The sequence below is a fragment of the Erigeron canadensis genome, chromosome 6, assembly GCF_010389155.1.
Source record: "Erigeron canadensis isolate Cc75 chromosome 6, C_canadensis_v1, whole genome shotgun sequence".
Classification (NCBI taxonomy): domain Eukaryota; kingdom Viridiplantae; phylum Streptophyta; class Magnoliopsida; order Asterales; family Asteraceae; genus Erigeron; species Erigeron canadensis.
The window spans coordinates 9,404,807-9,426,052 of NC_057766.1; the positions used below are offsets into that span (position 1 = coordinate 9,404,807).

Below are 21,246 nucleotides of genomic sequence, written 5' to 3' on the forward strand. Positions count from 1 at the left end.
ACTTTAGTTGGGCCCATTAATTACGTCGACAACACACACACTTTCTAACGGGAACACATGAAATGTACGCACGTCATTAAACGAGCCCTTTCTTGGGTTTTCCGGTTAACTGCTGTTGCATCTGCTGCTTACGGCGGTTGTGATTTTCCGGCGAGCCCTTTCTTGGGTTTATGGTTAACTGCTGCTGCTTACGGCGGATGTGGTTTTCGGGCGAGCCCTTTCTTGGGTTTACGGTGAACTGCTGCTGCTTATATATATGTATGTATATTTATCTTTTTACATTGCCGTTACTTGCATGTTTGTAACCATTGGGTAATAGCCCAGTGGCTACCAGCCGCCACTTTCCAGGGGGAACCTGGGTTCGAGTCTTGCCAAAGGCAAACTTGAGATGATCAGAGAATTACTAAGTGGTTGTAATTCACCTGGACACTAGCTTGGCTAGAGGATTAGTGGGTACCAAATGGTACATGCGATCAGGGGGTTCCCATCCAATTACCTTTTTTTTAATTGCATGTTTATGATTAGCTTAGTAGTGTTAAATTAGCGGTAGCTTTGCCGGATTTTTCCTTGGTAGCGTTGCCGGATTTTGTTCCATTAAATCAATAGGTAGTCGGAAAAAGTAGTTTTAGCTAATGATGGTATCGTTGAACAGTTAGGTTGCCGATGTCACGTTAAATGGGCGATGATGATACAAATGTTTGTAAAAATGGGACTCGGGTGATCCGAGGCGTATCTTGGGTGGGTAAACCATTGGGTTAGCAGCCATGGCGTCTCCGACTTCTGAAATTCCCGACCCTCAAATTCTGAGCCCAAGCTTCTATTTTATAAAAAAAAAAAAAGGCCACTTTTTATGTTTTCCAACAACTTTTTCAAATTTCCGGGTACCTTTTATATGTTTTTCGGCATTGGTAAATTGACAAGTTTTGGCTAATTTTGTTTGCTGCACCATCTAATTTGGCAAGTTTAGGGTAGTTTGTGGAAAGGACACGTGTCAACTTCTCATTGGTCGAAAACTTGCCAATTTGCCAAAAATTGGCACAACACCCTTGCCCCTAACAATCCAGTTGTAACATGCGGGTTCTAGGTTAATTTATATGTATATAAAATGTCCAAAATGCCTTTTATATATCAATATATCTAATCTATACTCCATATTAAAGCATACTGCATATTTTTTTTTTAACTAATCTACCTTTGAAATACTTATTATACTCTCCTACAAACAACTATCTCTTCCACTCTTTTAAGGACGCGTTTGGTTCACATAATGTTTTTGAAGGAATTGGAATCTGTTATAGGAATTGGAATTTATAGGAATTGTAATTGGAAAGTTTTAAAATATCTGATGTATTTGGTTGATAGAATTAAATGGAATGTAAATAAATTAAAAAATATCATGTTTAAATGACAAAATAACCCTTACAAGATTACCAACTACTCATGGCAATAAATCACCTTTCACTCTCATCTGTCTGTTTCACTGACTTCTTTTTTCTTCTTTCTTTTGCATCTCCCTCTCTCCTTATTTTTTTTTTTTTTGCCTCAATCTCAAATTAGAATCATTTTCCAATTAATTATCCAAAATCATCTAATGTTTATGAAACGAAACATGTCCTTTCAATCAGATTAAAATGAGAAAAGAAAAAAACACACAACGGCACCGGGTTGGGTGGTTGGTAACAGTGGTCGACGGTGGTCGCTGGCGACTATTTAGTCAATAAACAGTGATGGTTAGTACGTTGGGTGGTGTGTCTACTCCAGCATAGATAATGGTCAGATTCCGGTTTTAATCTGCGGCTGTGGTTGGTGGCGGTGGCTGCCATGGCGGCAAGGAAGCTAACGTCGTCAAAATTATGAGGTTGAAGAAGAAATAGGTTTGTATATTTTGTGGGTTTTTTTGTCAAATAGATTGATATCCATTGTAATTGGAAACTTTCCATGGGTTTAGTAAAGGAATTGCAAATTCTTTGTTTTAAGGAATTTGTAGGAAAGTTTTAAATTACAATTCCATTATTTCTCCAACCAAACAAGCTCATAAATGGAATTCAACATTCCAATTCTATTGAATTCCTTCAAATTCCTTGAACCAAACACCCCCTAAGTGATTTTCCTGTACTATCCTTCCGTCTATTTCCCAATGTCTATTCCTAATCCTAATCCCCTCCTCTCCTGCTCTCGCCGGAAGCCTAATATGAAAATTAGTTTCATCTCGACGGCAACCACCATCAACCTACAAAAAGATTGGTTTCATCTCTCCATCGTTGTTTAACTAAACCACCACCGCCACCACAAATCATCATTCCTTACGAGCTCTCCAAGATACATTTAACCATCACTTTTTCAAAGGTATTGCCGCATCGCGCGGGTAGCCGTCTAGGAACTAAAACACATGGTCTATAAAAAATAATCTTAATTAATTAACTTACAACATTTATTCTTTAACTCTAATAATAAGTGCATTATCCCCTTTTACAACAATAACCTATACCTCTCGTCGTCGCCGCCACCACTCTTGTCGCCGCATCGCATGGTATCCGTCTAAGTATTTTTAAATTCTATATGACATTTAAGCAATATAAGAAACGCACTGCTCGACAAAATAGAGTGTCGGAAGTTTTTGGTAACTCGCGAAAATATTCCGGTGAAAATTTTTATATATATAAATAATAATATTCGAAGTTATATTAAATAAGAAATTAAAAATGGTACTACCATAATAATAATTAAAATAATTGGTGCTACTTTTATATTACTTTAAAAATACAATATCAATAGTATAATCTATAACTTTATCATATTGGTATCTTTAGATGTAAGCCCAATAATAATGATACAAAAATTATAGGCAAGCGGACATTTTAATCCTAGAATTTATTACTTATGACCACCTACCGTTTAGCAATAATATCGTTGTTAAATGTGTAGTACGGAAAAACCACAACTACCATATGATGTATGAATTTGGACCTAGCTTTAACCATTGTGACATTGTGAGCGTAGGCTATCACCAAAAAAAAAAGACCAAAATAGTTGCAAAATGTGATAATAGATCAATATAGTAGCAAAATGTGATAATAGATCAACATAGTTGCAAAATGTGATAATAGATCAACATAGTAGCAAAATGTGATAATAGATCAACATAGTAGCAAAATGTGATAATAGATCAACATAGTTGCAAAATGTGATAATAGATCAACATAGTAGCAAAATGTGATGATCTTTCCCTCCTCGAAAGCGGCAAAACAAATGCTAACAATAAAATGGCAATGTTTAATAGACATTTGATTCATAGCAAAATACTTTATATTAAGTGATTTGTACCTTTTTGCGTCAATTTTGTTGAACTATTTATTAAATATCATATATGTTTGTTTTGCCAAATTAATGAGTAACAAAGTACTTGTAACGACTGTAATAATAAGAAGAAGAAAAAATACAATCCAAACTAATTAATGCAGACGTGAAGAAAGTAAAAGAGCTATCCAAAAAGATGCAAATTTCTATCTTTTAACCTCTATTTTTCATCCACATAACGGAGCACTAACTCTGCAAAAGCCCTGCTGCAGGACATTGAAAAATAGAGTTCCAATTACATAAATTGCATTATTAGTACTTAGAAAGGATGCATAAAATGGAACCAACTTTTATCAAATATATATAGTTCCCAATTTATAAGTTACTCTCACCGCGAGAAAAACCATAAAAGTTTCAAAAGTTAATATTGAAAGTGATTTTCCGAGTTAATTTGTATTCAGGTTTCATGTCATTAGACTGAGTACCACAAAAGATAAAAGGAAAACAAAGTCAAACTTATTGATACGTTAGCTACCACTTCATTATGTTTCCGGGGTAACTAAGTCGGATTACCTTGACTTAAATTTATTAGAAGAATCTCTCTGAGCTAAAAAAGGTTGGTTGCCTATAATAGTAATTTGACCAAACTTGGACCTAGAAATATAATAAAAGTTCAGCTTACTTGCATTCCCTATGGTTGACATAATGCTAACAGGTTTATGCTTAATTTCATTCTTATGATCATAATATAGCTGTAGAATAATGGCTCGGGTCTGAAGGGTTAATCTAATAAACCAGCCCATTGAACCCTTTACCCATTTTGATCTTATATTCCATTGTGACCCATCAACAAAACAACTATATCTTTGACAATTCTACATTTTTAACAAATTAAAATATTTAATGTGTTAGATTGAAATTTGATACTCAACTACTCGTATAAAATACTTTGAATATGTTATAAAACCACACACTTAAGATAATTGAATGACTAGAACTCTGGAAGGCATGTATACTTTTACCATGAATCAAAACACCGATTGCGATGAAATTAGTAGGCAACTGATCACCATGAATGCCATTCGAAAAGGAAAAAAAAAGGATCAGCCCGAATGATTGATCAATGAGTATGTGATGACTTTTAAGTTCTTAAACCATAAATAATAGGATCATCATATCATGCCCAATCATCAAATATAAAGAACTACAAACATCCCCTGCCTATCAAACGCTTAACCTAACACACCACAACAATGTGTTTTCAGATTCTAAAAAGTGATAGCACAGAAACTGCATCAAAATTCAAATAAACATAAACATATTATATAAACAACTAACCTGTCAAGGGCGTATAAAGTCTATAAACTCAGTTGGTTTATGGTAGTCATAGCCATAATCGATTGGACACTTTCTATAGCCGCTGCTCTTCCTAACCCACATCCCAGTATACTGAGGCCGCATATATACATCTACATGTAGAATTTAATTACAATTATAGACTCTCAAAACGAATTATAGAAAATACAAAGGGTTCGATACTAGTAATTAAAAGCATGTAATTTTTAGTTAGCGTTGGGTTAACTAGCAATTTCTTGTTTACAATCCTTAAATTATAGTAATAAAGATAGAAAACGGCCGTTAGTATGTTATATGCTTTACAAATTTTGGTAACACTTTGGACATATTAGCTGATCTATTGATCAGTGATCACCCACAAACTAAATTCACGATAAGCTATTAGGTTAAACCAATGACTAGTCGTTAGTGATGGACAATTTAAACCAAATATGTCATCTAGTTGAGACCTAAAAATAGAAGCACAAATACACATAAAAAAATATATAAAATGTGATTTGTATTTGCAAATTAAATAAACATAAAGGTAAGGTGTTTCACGTTTGTATCCAAATTGAAAATCATAATATTCAGATATATATATATAGGGATCATTTCCAAAAAGTGCAGATTCTCATATGTCAATAAGTACGAAAATATTTTTCTTTTATTTTGTTAGTTGCATATAGATTGCTTCAAATTCTAGTAATATTGCCTGATCACTTAAGGGCATGGGCATGCATGAAAGACTAACCTTTCGAGCTTTTTGATTTGCGCGGATGTCCCTTCTTACCTGCATGAAAAACAAGGCATCAGGTTATCATAAGTGTACACACATTGGGACCAAATGTGCTCAAACTAATCACATGCCACATTTTATATCTGTAAGAACAAAACGGTGCAATGTGCTCTCGCCACTATTGATGATGCATTCAACTCTGGCCGTGTAGATGCCACGGAACCCATATTCAATTCGTAGGCCAATATGTTGATGTCGAACCAGTATGACACGTCCGATTTGTAGTACATGCAATCCGTAAATGCAGGATCACGGATGTGGTTGTGCTCAACCTCGTCAACAAACTAGCCACATAGATTGGCGTGTGTAAGAAAAAACAGTAAATGATAAATGAAGTAAAATAAAAGAGAGTAGTCTCAAATGAACAAGGAAAAACTATACCTCCACATATGCTTTGTTGAAGCAATTGACCGCAAAGTTACCAATGACATTAATAAATGGATGCTGAAGATTAACTTGGAAATATGCAATATATGTCACGTAATAAGTACCATGTCCCACAGACTTGTACATGGAAACGCAGATGCATATGTTAAAAGGAGAGATGTATCATATACGCACATAATCCTCATCAAATTTCTTAAACTCGAGCCAACTTTCAAAGTCATCTTTTTTTAATGGAACATCCATGAGTTCACGTAATAATATGGGTGAAACAACAGGACCACAATCAGACGAATGATGAGACGAAATATCAGACGAAGAATCAGAATCATCATCACCATCTTCAAAACCTGAAAAGGAAAACTTAGCGTTAACATCCATGTGTTAATTAAGAATTTGGATATACACCAAATACTACTAAATCCCCTATATTGCATACAAAATATTCTCCAGCATAACATCAGTGTTGTTTACAAACACTATCCCTGATGATTTTAGCAACAAACTTCTGATAATATTTTAGTACCATGTCTTTGCATTCATTCATATTAAACTAAAGATTTGTATTAGGCCAAAAGAATTTCATACTTTTTGTTTTTGTTTTCTTCTTCCCTGGTTTCTCCACAAAATACAGTACATGAATAGTATCAATTGGCTCAAGAGTGCCTGCAGTATCCGGGTTGCTGCAAGAAAATGGGGTATGTAAAACACAAAATACGTTTAATGGTATAAGTACAAATTAAGTTAAAATAAGGTGGTTCTTAGTAATCAAGAGCTTCTACACTAGAATCTTTCGTTTCATAGATGAAGTTTAAATGCATGGAACAGAACTCACTATTTCCCGTTAAGCGGAAAAACGGGGTCGGTATGCGTGTAGTAATACGTCATACTGGTAACAACTCTCTCAGCACGTTGCAACTCTAATTCAGAATGCTGATCCCTCTTGGTCTCCCAAACCTTTCTAGCCGCAAGTGCGTCCTTGATGCAATTATATAGAGTAAAGGGAATTTTCATTGCAGGGCTAGCTCCTATATATCAAAGTCAAGAAGAAATATGAAATTACGGTCGAGCCCGTTGGCAATATAACACTCTTATACTCTTATACATTAGTAGCCAATGAAACATATTCAAGAGGTCAATTCTGTTATCTCAAAATTGTGCATATTCATAAACTTAAGCAAAATGGACCCAAATCGCCCAATAAAAGGCTTATGGGCTACTATTGCTAGCCCTAAGTCAAAATTAAGAAATGTTAACATATAGTATTAACATTTATGCTCAAAAAGGTACTTCTGTATTACAGCTTCTACCAATGTTTTTAGAATCGGACCGGAATGTGAACCGGTCTCCTTACTGGTCACTGGTCGGATTGGTTGGACCGGATTAGAGAACCGGATAACATTCTAAGTGTAATAAAGCTATACTACATATAAAAAATTATAATATATAAATATAAATACATCACCTGCAACGTGTTCCATCTCCGTCAAAGGTTACGAGTAACGTTGTACAATTCCAAGTCAACGACAGGTTCGACTAGTTTTCTGGTTCGACCGGCGGTTCCCAATTCGACCACTGGTTCGAGCGCAGGACCGTTTTTACATCATAACCGGACCGTTATCTTTACCGGTTCCCGGCTCGACCGGTCCAACCGGTCGGTCCGGTCATGAAAACATTGGCTTCTACACTCATTAGATCATGGAATAACAAATTTCATGTGAATGTCTTACATTGACTAAAAAAAGAAATTTAATGTGTGTTTGTGAAATACAATTAGTATGAATGAAACAACACGACCCGATTTAAAAGAATTAAGAAATTTTTTTTTCAAAAATGCTCCACTGCGCCGCAGTGCAAGGTTGCATTCCCCACTGCGCCACAGTGGGAACAAAACACTAAACATTTTCGAGGATCCTCACTGCGCCGCAATGGGAGGATTAGTCCCCATTGCGCCGCAATGGGCATCCAGAAACCATACTTCATTTTAACACTTGATCAAACCTACAACTTTCCAACTTTAAAACCAAATTTCATAATCAACAATTCTGAGTTACAAACAAGTATTTGACACGTTTTCAAACATAATTACAACATCCATTTGATCTACATTCATGAACACAATCAATTGGGTCATTCACCCATATTGAAACTTTTTAAGTCAAAATACAAGTTTTGTCATTCCAAATGACCCACATATGTTCACTTTTGCTGAAACATATACCAAGAATAAATTACCAAAATTCCAAGTGTGTCAAGAGCCATAAAAAGGTGGGATAACTAGGCATCTACAACTTCCCAATTCTTGATGGCAATACCTTCAAACTTTCAAAAGCAACTTTGACTACTTCAAGCTCTAAACAACAACCTTAGTTCCTTCTTCCGGAACCGCCTATAAGAAAGATGAAACAACTAAAATTATAAGCAAAGGCTTAGTGATATACTTGCATACATTTATGAACACGAAGGAGGGCAACACACAAAGGAGTATTACATGTAACCTATGACACCGTCGTGCCATACCTACATGCTCACCTTTGCACTTTAACGCTATGCATGGATCCATATTAGCTAATCAACACAAACAATATCAACTATCGGGATTCTTAGGTCCCGAAGGTTCTTAGGCCTCAAACACAAGGGGTTCTTAGGCCCCATTAAATCACATATTGGGATTCTTAGGTCCCGGAGGTTCTTAGGCCTCACTATCACAATGCCCCACATGGGCTTTAATGCCAAATTAATTTCCACACATGAAGTCCATCATCATATGGAAATCGACCCAACGTATACACAAAAGTATGCAAATATACTCACCTCCTCCGCGACTTGAACAAAACTCGATAATATGTCAATGCACAAATACAAGCTTCAACCTATAATCATATCATAATATACATAAGCTTTCATTCACAAACTTGACTAACTCAACTTAGTCATTTTTATCGTTCACTAGCCTTTCTAAATCCAAACTCTTCCTATTTATCATTGAGTTGCTTTCATTTTCAATAATTTCACTAGGTAGTTCAATCTACCATTTTCATCATCAATTCATCAACTAATAAAATCAACTTTTCTCACAAATCAACATTATCAAGTTAACACATATGTTTCTTAATCAAACTTATCATACAAGTCAATGACAAACTAGGTTATATAATAATTTTGGGGAAAACTATACATAATTCAATTTTAGCAAAATCCCCAATTTTGGATTACTCCAAGAACCTTAATTTCAAAAGAAAAGATAAAACTAGGTTAGAGAATCAAGACCTCAAAATTCAAAGAACTAATTCAAGACTTTAGGTTACAATTTCTTCTTCCCCCTTTTTCTCTTGGATTTTCGGCCACCACCACTAACACCACAAACCCTAACTTTTCAAATTTTACTTGATAAAGATTATTGGAGATGATTATTATGATTCTTGAATACACTGTTTGTATTGCATGATGGATTATCTTTAAAGTTAGGTTGCTATGAAGAAGAATTAGAGAAAGGAAGAAGTGAGGAGTGGAAGATGACTCAAAAGAAAAGGATGGCTGGCACATCCTTGGGTTGCCACGCCCCTTTTCCAAAATTAGAGGGTATAATACCCGCTATCCGCTAAAGTTCCAACTAAATTAACCCCATATCCAAAAATAAAATACTAGCAACTTATTTTAATGTCAAAACTATAAAAAGGGGTTAATTTCTTTACCTTAAAAACTTTGGGGTGTTACAACTCTCCCTCACTTGGAACGGATCACGACCTCGTGATCCAAGCCATATGTAAAGACGGATAGTAAACAAGAACGTCATGTTCAGACTCCCGATTGCAATCGGACAATCTTTCATGTTTCCACAAAATTTTATAAGTCCTCACCGTTTTATTTTGAACTCTCCTAAGTTCTTCTTCTACTATGGCAACGGGCTCCTCAACATAATTTAACTTATTGTTGACCTCAATTTCGTTCATGGGCACATAAGTAGATTTATCGGCAAGGCATTTTCTAAGGTATGACACATGAAAAGTAGGATGAATTCCAGAAAGTTCATCGGGCAACTCCAAACGATAAGCAACTTTGCCAACCTTGGCTAAAATTTTAAAAAGACTAATAAAACGAGGACTTAACTTTCCACGTTTTCGAAATCGTAAAACACCTTTCCATGGGGAGACTTTCAACAAGACACGATCACCAGCATTGAATTCGATTGGCCTTCTCCGTTTATCCGCATATGACTTTTGTCGATCTTGAGCCGCTTTAAGTCTTTCTTTAATCACATCAATTTTCTCGATGGTTCTTAACACCACTTCCGTGCCTCCTATTTCACGTTGGCCCAATTCTCCCCAACAAATAGGAGATCGACACTTCCTCCCATACAACATTTCATATTGTGGCATTTGGATACTCGAATGGTAGCTATTGTTGTAAGAGAATTCTACTAAAGGTAAGTGAATATCCCAAGTGCCTCCAAAATCGATTATACATGCCCGTAGCATGTCTTCGAGTGTTTGGATGGTTCTCTAACTTTGACCATCCGTTTGGGGATGATAAGCGGTGTTAAAGTTGAGTTTGGTATCCATTTCATCATGGAATTTTTGCCAAAAATGTGAAGTAAAACGAGTGTCTCTATCTGAAACGATGGAGATGGGAACTCCATGTCTTGCCACCACCTCTTTTACATAAATCTTCGCCAATACCTCGGATGAAGATGCTTCACGAATAGGAAGGAAGAAGGAACTTTTAGTCAACCTATCAACTATTACCCAAATCGTATCAAATTGATTTCTAGGTGTTTTGGGCAATTTGGTGACAAAATCCATGGTGATATCCTCCCATTTCCACTTGGGGATTTCCAAAGCTTTAATTTTAACATATGGCTTTTAGTGCTCCGCCTTCACTTGTGCACAAGTCAAACATTTCTCTACTTCACTACATCACGCTTCATTCCGGGCCACCAATATTCTACCTTTAAGTCATGATACATCTTGGTAGCGCCAGGGTGAATGGAGTACTTGGATTTGTGAGCCTCATCAAGTAGAACTTGCTTCAACTCACAAGAGAATGGAATCCAAATCCTCCCAAAACGTAAGGTAAGGCCTCAAGAATCCTTGGTAAAATATTGAATTTGACCTTGAATTCTTTCTCTCTTAGGATCTCGTTGTAAGGCCTTTTCTTGAGCTTCTTTAATTTGATCAAGGAAATCATTAGTGATCAAAACCCATAGGGGAGAAACGACTAAGGTATGATGAGAACTCTTCCGACTTAAGGCGTCCGCTACAACATTAGCCTTCCTGGGATGGTACAAGATCTCACAATCGTAATCTTTCAAAAGATATAACCATCTTTGTTGGCGATTGTTAAGATCTCTTTGCTCAAAGAAGTACTTGAGGCTTTTATGATCAGAATAAATGGTAAACTTGACTCCATAAAGGTAATGGCGCTAAATTTTTAAAGCAAAGACCACTGCCGCTAGCTCTAAATCATGTGTAGGATACCGTTTTTCATGCTCTTTCAATTGCCTTGAAGCATAAGCAATGACCTTACCTCGTTGCATAAGAACGCAACCAAGACCATTAGATGATGCATCGCAATACACCACCATATCTTCTAAACCGTCAGGCAAAACAAGGACCGGTGCTTGACTTAATTTTTCTCGAAGTTGTTGAAAAGCCAATTCTTGTTCGCCTTTCCATTCAAACTTGATATTCTTTCTAGTCAACTTGGTCAATGGGGAAGCTATTTTTGAGAAATCTTGGATAAAACGACGGTAATAGCCCACTAGACCAAGGAAACTTCTAATCTCCGACGGATTCTTAGGTTGTTTCCACTTCATCATCGCGCTTATCTTAGTCGGGTCTACCTTAATTCCCTCACTATTAACAACGTGACCAAGGAATTGTACTTCTCTTAGCCAAAATTCACATTTCGTAAATTTGGCATAAAGCTTCTCTTTGCGCAACGTCTCTAATACTTCACGTAAATGAACTTCATGATTGGAGGAGCTTTTAGAATAGATGAGAATATCGTTAATGAAAACGATCACGGATTTATCAAGCATGGGACGACATACACGGTTCATGAGGTCCATGGAAGCCGCGAGAGCATTTGTGAGACCAAAAGGCATGATAACAAATTCAAAATGACCATAGCGAGTACGAAAAGCGGTTTTAGGAATTTCTTCATCACGTACTTTGAATTGATGATAACCCGAACCAAGATCTATCTTGGAAAAATATGTCCTTGAAGTTGATCAAACAAATCATCAATTATAGGTAAAGGGTACTTGTTCTTTATGGTCACTTTGTTGAGCTCACGATAATCAATATACATACCCATGCTTCCATCCTTCTTCTTGACAAAAAGTGCCGGTGCACCCCAAGGAGAATTACTAGGGTGAATGAACCCTTTTTCAAGCAATTCTTGGAGTTGCTTCATCATTTCTTGCATTTCCGTTGGAGCCAAACGGTAAGGAGCTTTAGCAATGGGGTTAGCCCCCGGAATAAGATCAATAGAAAACTCAACTTGCCATTCGGGAGGAATACCCGACAAGTCTTCGGGAAAGACATCGGCAAATTCACAAACGATCGGAATGTCTTCAATAGGTAGAGGTTTCTTCTCAATATCGACGATGTGAGCTAGATAGGCTGGACATCCATGAGACAAATAATGTTTAGCACCAAAAGTACAAATAGATGTAGAACGCTCTTTCCTATCACCATAAACCACCAAATCTTCACCCTTAGAAGTCTTCAAGTATATTGCCTTTTCATCACACGTGATTTTAGCATTACAAGAGCTCAACCAATCCATCCCCAAGATTATATAAAACTCTCCCATTGGGAAAGGAATTAAGTTAGCTTGAAAGAGTTCCATAGTGATCTTGATTTCACAATTTTTATACACATCTTTTACTAACTCCGTTCTACCATTTCCGACTTCAACTTGTAATATATAATCTAAACTCGACTTAGACATTGGAATAACATGAATCATCCTAGTTGCAACAAAAGATCTATTTGCCCCTGAATCAAAAAGAATTCGCATAGGGACATTATACACAAGAAATGTACCTGTAACAACAACATCTGTATTCCTAGCCTACTCCATCGTGAGTTGGAAATATCTTCCCCGTTGGTTCCCTTGAGTTTGAACATTTTTCCTTTCCGCTTCCCTCCTCCTTTCTTCAAGTCTTTCCTCTTCGGTCAACTTAGGAGAGGAACTCTTCATATGACCCTCTTCCTAACACTTGAAGCATATGACAGGTTTATGGGGTTTTGACTCGCATTCCCGGCTCGTGTGTCCCGGTTTCTCGCAATTATAGGAACCCTTCTTCGTTGCCCTACACACTCCAGAATGATTCCTCTTGCATTGAAGACAAAAGGGGATGTTCCTTCTAGTGGAGTTATTACCGGAACCACCCACTTGTTTGAACTGCTTATTCGGAGAATTAGTGTCCTCATGCTTCCTCTTTAGTTCACCTTCATCAACTATTGATTGTTGAATCTCATGATCTCTAGCCACATCCGCCAACATGGAGAAGGACTCCATTTGACGTAGGCTAATCTTCTCCCTCAAGCTCTTCTTCAACTTCAAATAGAATTGCTCTTTTAACAATTGGTCGTTTTTGAGAAATTCCGGACAAAATTGGGCTTTATCCAAGAATTGAGCGTGAAATTCATTCGAGCTCAAATTACCTTGATAATCATTGAGAAATTCACTTCTCAATTTAGTTACTTCAGCCTCCGACCTAAACTCCTTGAAAAACATGGTTTTGAATTCGGGCCACTCCACGTGATCCAAAGCTTCTTTCTTTATAGCCAACAAACCATCCCACCACCTTTTTCCCACTGTTACGGAGCATGCCCATTGCAAATACTACCTTAAGATGTGAAGGACATTGTCTAGTACGGAAGGCTCCCTCAATCTCCGATATCCACCTTGTGCAAACTATGGGATCACGATCACCGTGATACTCGGGTGGGTGACATACTTGATAATCCCTAAAAGTGAACTTCTTTTTGTAAACCTTATCGCCTGTCACTTCCACCTCTCTTTCGTCATCGGTCTTTTTACCCTTAACTTTGCCGTCCCGCTTTTCGAATTCCCTTTACACATTTACCTCCACCTCTTCTCGAATCATTTGAGCTATATGGTCGTTCATAGCTCTTTCCATAGTAGCGTTCAACCTTTTGAGTAAAATGGGGGTATATTTCTCTAATGCTCTCTCAGTTTGATCCAAGATGTCCATACAATTCTCGGCAAAAATAGGTTCTTCTTCTTCGTTATGTTGCTCAGCCATACTATAATAAGAAATAAACTGATTCAAACCCATAACCTACCTCCACTCTACGAACTATAAGCCATAACCTATAACTTTATACTAGACCGTTCCAAAGTTTGATGCGGTTAGTTTATAAAAAGGTTAGTACTTCAACCACAATAAGGCCGGCTTTTTATTGTGCTTTAATACTAGCAAGTTCATAAGCTAGCATCATCAAACACTCTTTCGGGTCCCATATAAAATTTCGAACCCTAAGATCAAGTCATGTCTAAGGTTTAAGTCTATCCCTTAAACCTCGGCTCTGATACCAACTTGAAACGACACGACCCGATTTAAAAGAATTAAGAATTTTTTTTAAAATACCCCACTGCGCCACAGTGGGAGGTTGCATTCCCCACTGTGCCGCAGTGGGAGGATTAGTCCCCATTGCGCCGCAGTGGGTACACAGATTAGAAAGCCATACTTCATTTTAACACTTGATCAAACCTACAACTTTCCAACTTCAAAACCAAACTTCATAATCAACATTTCTGAGTTACAAACAAGTATTTGACATATTTTCAAACATAATTACAATATCCATTAATCTACATTCATGAACACAATCAATTGGGTCATTTACCCATATTGACACTTTTTAAGTCAAAATACAAGTTTTGTCATTCCAAATGACCCACGTATATTCACCTTTGCTGAAACATATACGAAGAATAAATTACCAAAATTCCAAGTGTGTCCAGAGCCATAAAGAGGTGGGATAACTAGGTATCTACAACTTCCCAATTCTTGATGGCAATGCCTTCAAACTTTCAAAAGCAACTTTGACTACTTCAAGCTTTAAACAACAACCATAGTTCCTTCTTCCAGAACTGCCTATAAGAAAGATGAAACAACTAAAATTATAAGCAAAGGCTTAGTGAATATACTTGCATACATTTATGAACACGAAGGAGGGCAACGCACAAGGGACTATTACATGTAACCTATGACACAGTCGTGCCATACCTACATGCTCACCTTTGCACTTTAAAGCTATACATGGATCCATATTAGCTAATCAACACAAACAATATCAACTATCAGGATTCTTAGGTCCTGGAGGTTCTTAGGGATCATACACAAGGGGTTCTTAGGCCCTACTAAATCACATATTGGGATTCTTAGGTCCCGGAGGTTCTTAGGCCTCACTATCACAATGCCCCCACATAGGCTTTAACGCCAAATCGATTTCCATACATGAAGTCCATCATCATATGGAAATCGACCCAACGTATACACAAAAGTATGCAAATATACTCACCTCCTTTGCGACATGAACAATAACTCGATAATATGTCAATGCACAAATACAAGCTTCAACCTATAATTATAACATAATTTGCATAAGCTTTCATTCACAAACTTGACTAACTCAACTTAGTCATTTTTATCGTTCACTAGCCTTTCTAAATCCAAACTCATCCTATTTGTCATTGAGTTGCTTTCATTTTCTATAATTTCACTAGGTAGTTCAATCTACCATTTTCATCATCAATTCATCAACTAATAAAATCAACTTTTCTCACAAATCAACATTATCAAGTTAACACATATGTTTCTTAATCAAACTTATCATACAAGTCAATGACAAACTAGGTTATATAATAATTTTGGGAAAAATTATACATAATTCAATTTCTAGCAAAATCCCCAATTTTGGGTTACTCCAAGAACCTTAATTTCAAAAGAAAAGATAAAACTAGGTTAGGGAATCAATACCTCAAAATTCAAAGAACTAATTCAAGACTTTAGGTTACAATTTCTTCTTCCCCCTTTTTCTCTTGGATTTTCGGCCACCACCACTAACACCACAAACCCTAACTTTTCAAATTTTGCTTGATAAAGATTATTGGAGATGATTATTATGATTCTTGAATAGATTGTTTGTATTGCATGAAGGATTGTCTTTAGAGTTAGGTTGCTATGAAGAAGAATTAGAGAAAGAAAGAAGTGAGGAGTGGAAGATGACTGAAAAGAAAAGGATGGCTGGCACATCCTTGGGTTGCCACGCCCCTTTTCCAAAATTAGAGGGTATAATACCCGCTATCCGCTAAAGTTTCAACTAAATTAACCCCATATCCAAAAATAAAATACTAGCAACTTATTTTAATGTCAAAACTATAAAAATAGGTTAATTTCTTTACCTTAAAAATTTTGGGGTGTTACAACGAATGAGTTATTTTATGTAATTGAATCCTACACAAAAGCTTTTTTTATTTTAAGGTGCGGATCGAATATCACAATACTACAATATGTTGTCTTAACTAAGGAACGTTGTCTTAACCGGGTTCATGCTGAAGAACCTCCTCACCAAATATCTAATAGGAAGAAAACCCCTTAATAATTCGTTCAAAAGCACGACAACAAAAGCTTCTATTATACTTCTTTTCAGATAGGTAAATAGAACCAATAGATAAAGCTTATTTCCTATAGCTTTTGTCAGATGAGTGTAGTTTTCAACTTATATAAGTTGCATTGACCAATCGCCGTGGCATGTTTTGACTCCATAACCAAAGCGATAGATGGCTTGTTGGTCTGATCACCGAGCACCGATTAAATTCACAAATTCCACCCGATGAAATAGTTACTTAAAAAGGACGATGAAGACCCCCAAATTAAACATCCATTGTCCCTAAATTGGTTTGAAAATATTTTTGGCCAAAAAGTAAAACTTAGCTTACATTATGATTGTTTATAACTTGTTATAAATTGGTGAAGATTTGATATATACTCATATAATTCAAAACTGAAAAAGCAAAAACAACAAAATTAAGACATGATCGTAAATTGATATAAATTATCACTTTATCAATTACAACTCAATTGTCATTACATCAAACACGTGTAATATATCGAACATATGTTATAACGTAAAATCAATAAACAACAAAATAGTACATTTTAAAGTAATTATTACATTCTAAAAAATTATATCACACTTACATTATTTATATTGTATATCATAAATAGGAATCTTCTAACTTGTGTTGTAACGGCACATGTAAAGATACAACCTACAATACAGTTTTCAGCGTCCAGCTCTATTTTAACCCGTGGTAGGCACATGCGACATTCGCATGCCTTCTAAGTCTATGGCTACTTGTTTCATTGTTGGCCTATTTCTCCCATTAGGACTCAAACATCGCATGGCCAAGTTAGCTATTCCCAATAGCTCATTCTTTGACTCGTTGAGAAGCATTGAGTCAAATATAGAAATTCCACGACCTTCTTCCATGAGAAACATAAAATGTGTAGCTAAATTTCTATGTTCACCAAATCTGGTTAAGGAAATTGGTTTTTCTCTCGTTAGGAATTCAAGCAAAACAACCCCAAAACTATAGACATCGCTCTTTTCAGTGAAGTGACTAGATTGGAAGTACTCTGGATCAAAGTAACCAAATGTTCCTTTGACTAAGGTAGTCAAGTGAGTTTGACCTATTGATACAAACCTTGAAGTTCCAAAATCAGAAACCTTTGCTCTATAGTGATCATCTAATAGTATATTAGTCGTCTTTATGTCTCTATGGTATATTGGAATGGAGCTTGCTGAATGCAAGTAAGATAATGCCCCTGCAACCTCTGTCGCGATTTGTAATCTCATGTTCAAAGAGACTGGGAACTCGCGTGTGTTATCATGAATTAGATGATACAAAGTACCATTTGAGACAAATTCAGAAACAAGAAGAGGAACCTCTGTCTCCAGGCAACATCCCAATAGTTTGACCACATTCCGGTGATTGACTTGTGAAAGAACAACGACCTCATTGATAAATTGCTCTAATTGGCTTTCATCAACAACCTTTGATTTTTTTATTGCAACAATCCTCCCATCAATTAACATGCCTTTGTATACTGTGCCTTGACCTCCTCGGCCAAGAATCCTATTTTCGTTAAAGTTGTTGGTTGCTTTCTCTAACTCACTGGAGGTGAAAAGTATGGTTTTATTAACTAAATTGGTATCCGCAGATTCTTGTTGTTTTAGAAGTAGGCCACCATTGCGTTTAAAAAACATTTTTTTCCTCCTCTTGGCTTTGGTCTCTTTGAAAACTTTATACAATGCATAGCCGATGACCATTAGTAAAAGCAAACCCATGCTTATGCTAATACCTGAAAAGAGGCAAAATATAACTTATGTGAGTTAACATTGAAATTATACGACATCTAATTAACAACCTATTGCTGCCTAAATTTGTCACTATTGTTATCTTTATTCATAACTGGAGGCAATGATGTTCCACCTATTAAGTTAACTTTTGGTGAAGTGTTCAATTTGCATCGTTCTAGTATTACTTCTTTCTTACTTGTAAATTGAAAAGGCACAAAAATTTATAAATATATGGAAATCATACTATATATCATCATTGCCTTATAGACTAAAATAAAACTTGGAATTATTAATGTTAAATGTAAGAAACCCGTAGACGTCTTTTGCAAGATATTGGAATATATGCAATGTTGGTGATTCTATATCGAATCTTTAGATTTCATCTCTCAACTAAAAGAAATAGATGATAACCCGTTTCATGATAACCCGTGAAAGAAACAAACGGAACTGCTATTTTGGAACTTTTGAACATATATGAAAACGCACAAAAATGGACTGAGAGAAACAAAAATGGTTCCGTTGGTTTTTTATTGATGCCAAATGAATTTATAAATATTATTAGTAAACATTGCTTGTTAAGTTTATCATTTTTTAGTTTAATTTTTTTTCTTTTGCTATAATGTTTATGAGTATAACATACTTGCCGAAACAAATAAGCAATTATCTGTTTTTCCTCTCACATAACAACAAGGATTTTAAGAAATTTTCTATTATTTAATCACATGGGGAATATTGATAATTGATTTATAATGTGAAATGCAAGGCTACCTGTTTATTAAAGTATGTATTATTTTTCTGATGTTTATAGGTATGTTTGTACTATCTTGTGAATTGTGAAATACTACATATGGATATGAATATTAAGATACTTTAGTGAGAATATAGCTTACCTAAAATAATACCCACTGAGCGTTTGTCATTAGTGCCAATACAAGTCACTTTCCATGTTATCTCACCAGCTTTAAATCTTTGGGTATATGGAAACAAACACCACCCCTACTCCGACATTGTGTACATTCTCCAAGCTCTGAAACCACGTATTCATAAATGAATATTTCACATACACAAATAAGTTTTTTTTTTTTTAAGTTTTACTCTAATTAATTTGTGTTTTTTTTAAACCTCTCTAATTATTTATTCTTACAAATAAAAAAGTTGACATTTGAACTTGGCAAAATGTCCAAGGTCAAAGACCTTCCAAACCCATTGGCACACAACCAAGTTATTGAGATCAATAACTTGCCAACCTACCATATACCCCGTGGAAGGTAGTATTAAAAGTTACCCACTTATTTACACAAGTTATAATAAGAAAATAAATTATTTTGAGAAAATGGTTATTTTGTGCATCTTATAAGTACTTCATCTTTATACACACAAAAATGACATGTATCCATATTCCTTTATTATCTATTCATTTTGTCATGTGCCATAGTTATACATGAATGACAAATTATGGATGCACAAAATGAATGACAAGTTAAAAGTTTTTATTAAAGATCATTGTATACCTTCACATCCATTGGCTAGATAAGGGTTACCGTTATGCGTTATTCTACAAGTGCACTTCATAGGTTCCACCCAATTACCATTACCTAGATCAAGTGCATATAGTATACACTCTACAACAGAAAAATCTTGAATTTCATATAAATCATCAGGTGATAGCGTCCAAGAAAGTGATAGAGGAATAGATCTATTGTGATTCATAGAAATAGATTGCTGTGAAAAGTTTCGGTCCACCAAAAAAGTAGAACCACATCTTCCATCTCCAAGATGCCTTTCCAAGCCCTCAAGATTCAACACGAATGACTTGACCTTATGAGGAATCGTAGCTTGGCAACAACCAATACCGAAACAGTTGTTTCTATCGCTCACTGTATCATTGAGGCAAGTAGTTGAACAACCAGTGACAGTAGTCCCCATAATATCCGTAATGAAACCATTAAGACCACATCCCTCAACGACTAGTATATTATCCAAATCAGAAAATAGGAAAGGACTACTTTCAAGGTCAAAGTTGCTTATGATCTGACTAGTATTCCAGACCAGATTTTGGCAATCAGATTTCACCGAGATATCAACCAATACCGTCCCTCGTGTCAAATTTACATTTAACACCTCTACATTATTGATAGCAGGTAGATATGGTATCGAAGAGTTGCAGTCAACAGTGTACCATGAATGGAGTGAACAATTTGATCCGATTCCAAACGGATATGGAATTTCAACACTCCCACACTTAACCGGACATCCAGTCTTGGCGTACTGTTGAGCTAGTAGTATTGATGTTGTTGCTAACCAAATGAAGATAACAAATAGCAAAACTAGAAATGGTTTCATTTTCTTAACAATGGAAACTGAATGATAAAACATAAATACTATATAAAATAGTATTATATATTAATACAATAGCTTATATCATATGAAGTTCTATACGCATGGTTGACTTTGGGTCAACCGCTAAGTTAGTCCACATTTCCACCTTTGAATTTTCTCTTCCGGAAGGAGCTGATATTTCACTATAAGTTTTAATTATGGAAAAAGGATAAACCCTCTTAGATAATCTTCCTAAAACTCCTTCTAATATATTTATTTGTTAACACATGTAATCCATTAAATTTTTAAGTTAAACAATTAGGAAGATTGATCATTACCCTTTAAATATATATACATCTCTATCATTGATCAAGGAGTTAATCACAATGAGGGTTTTTCATTTATTAGTTTCAAATTTCATATGTAGCCCTATAAGTTAAAAATGACAAACAACATCCATTAGTCTTCAATGATTAATAAGAACTCTGTTCACAATGAGGGGTGAATAAAACTTTCTTACATGTTTGGCCAAACTGGCCAAACTAGCTGTTAGCTGGTAGCTTGTAATTGTTAACTGGAAGCTGATAGCTGTAGCTGAAACTTTTTAGATATATTTAAGTGTTTGGTAGAGTTGCGAAAGCTTTTGATAAAATGTACAAAATGACAAAAATAGACGTGAGAGAAAAAATACATTAGTTTTCGGTA

General features: G+C 35.7%; 1 protein-coding gene and 1 long non-coding RNA gene across 2 annotated transcripts; both read right to left on the reverse strand.

Annotated features, from left to right (window-relative positions):
* Nucleotides 1-3,449: 3,449 nt before the first annotated feature.
* Nucleotides 3,450-5,472, reverse strand: LOC122602766. Its single transcript, XR_006324394.1, has 3 exons — nucleotides 5,387-5,472; nucleotides 4,636-4,766; nucleotides 3,450-3,560 (listed from the first exon to the last, which is right to left on the reverse strand). It is a non-coding gene; the product is annotated as an uncharacterized LOC122602766 (long non-coding RNA).
* Nucleotides 5,473-17,097: 11,625 nt separating this feature from the next.
* Nucleotides 17,098-20,569, reverse strand: LOC122604277 (wall-associated receptor kinase-like 1). Its single transcript, XM_043777165.1, has 2 exons — nucleotides 19,734-20,569; nucleotides 17,098-18,224 (listed from the first exon to the last, which is right to left on the reverse strand). Exons 1-2 carry the CDS (start codon nucleotides 20,563-20,565, stop codon nucleotides 17,164-17,166), a joined length of 1,893 nt encoding a protein of 630 aa, XP_043633100.1. The 5' UTR covers nucleotides 20,566-20,569; the 3' UTR covers nucleotides 17,098-17,163.
* Between the last annotated feature and the right edge of the window lie 677 nt (nucleotides 20,570-21,246).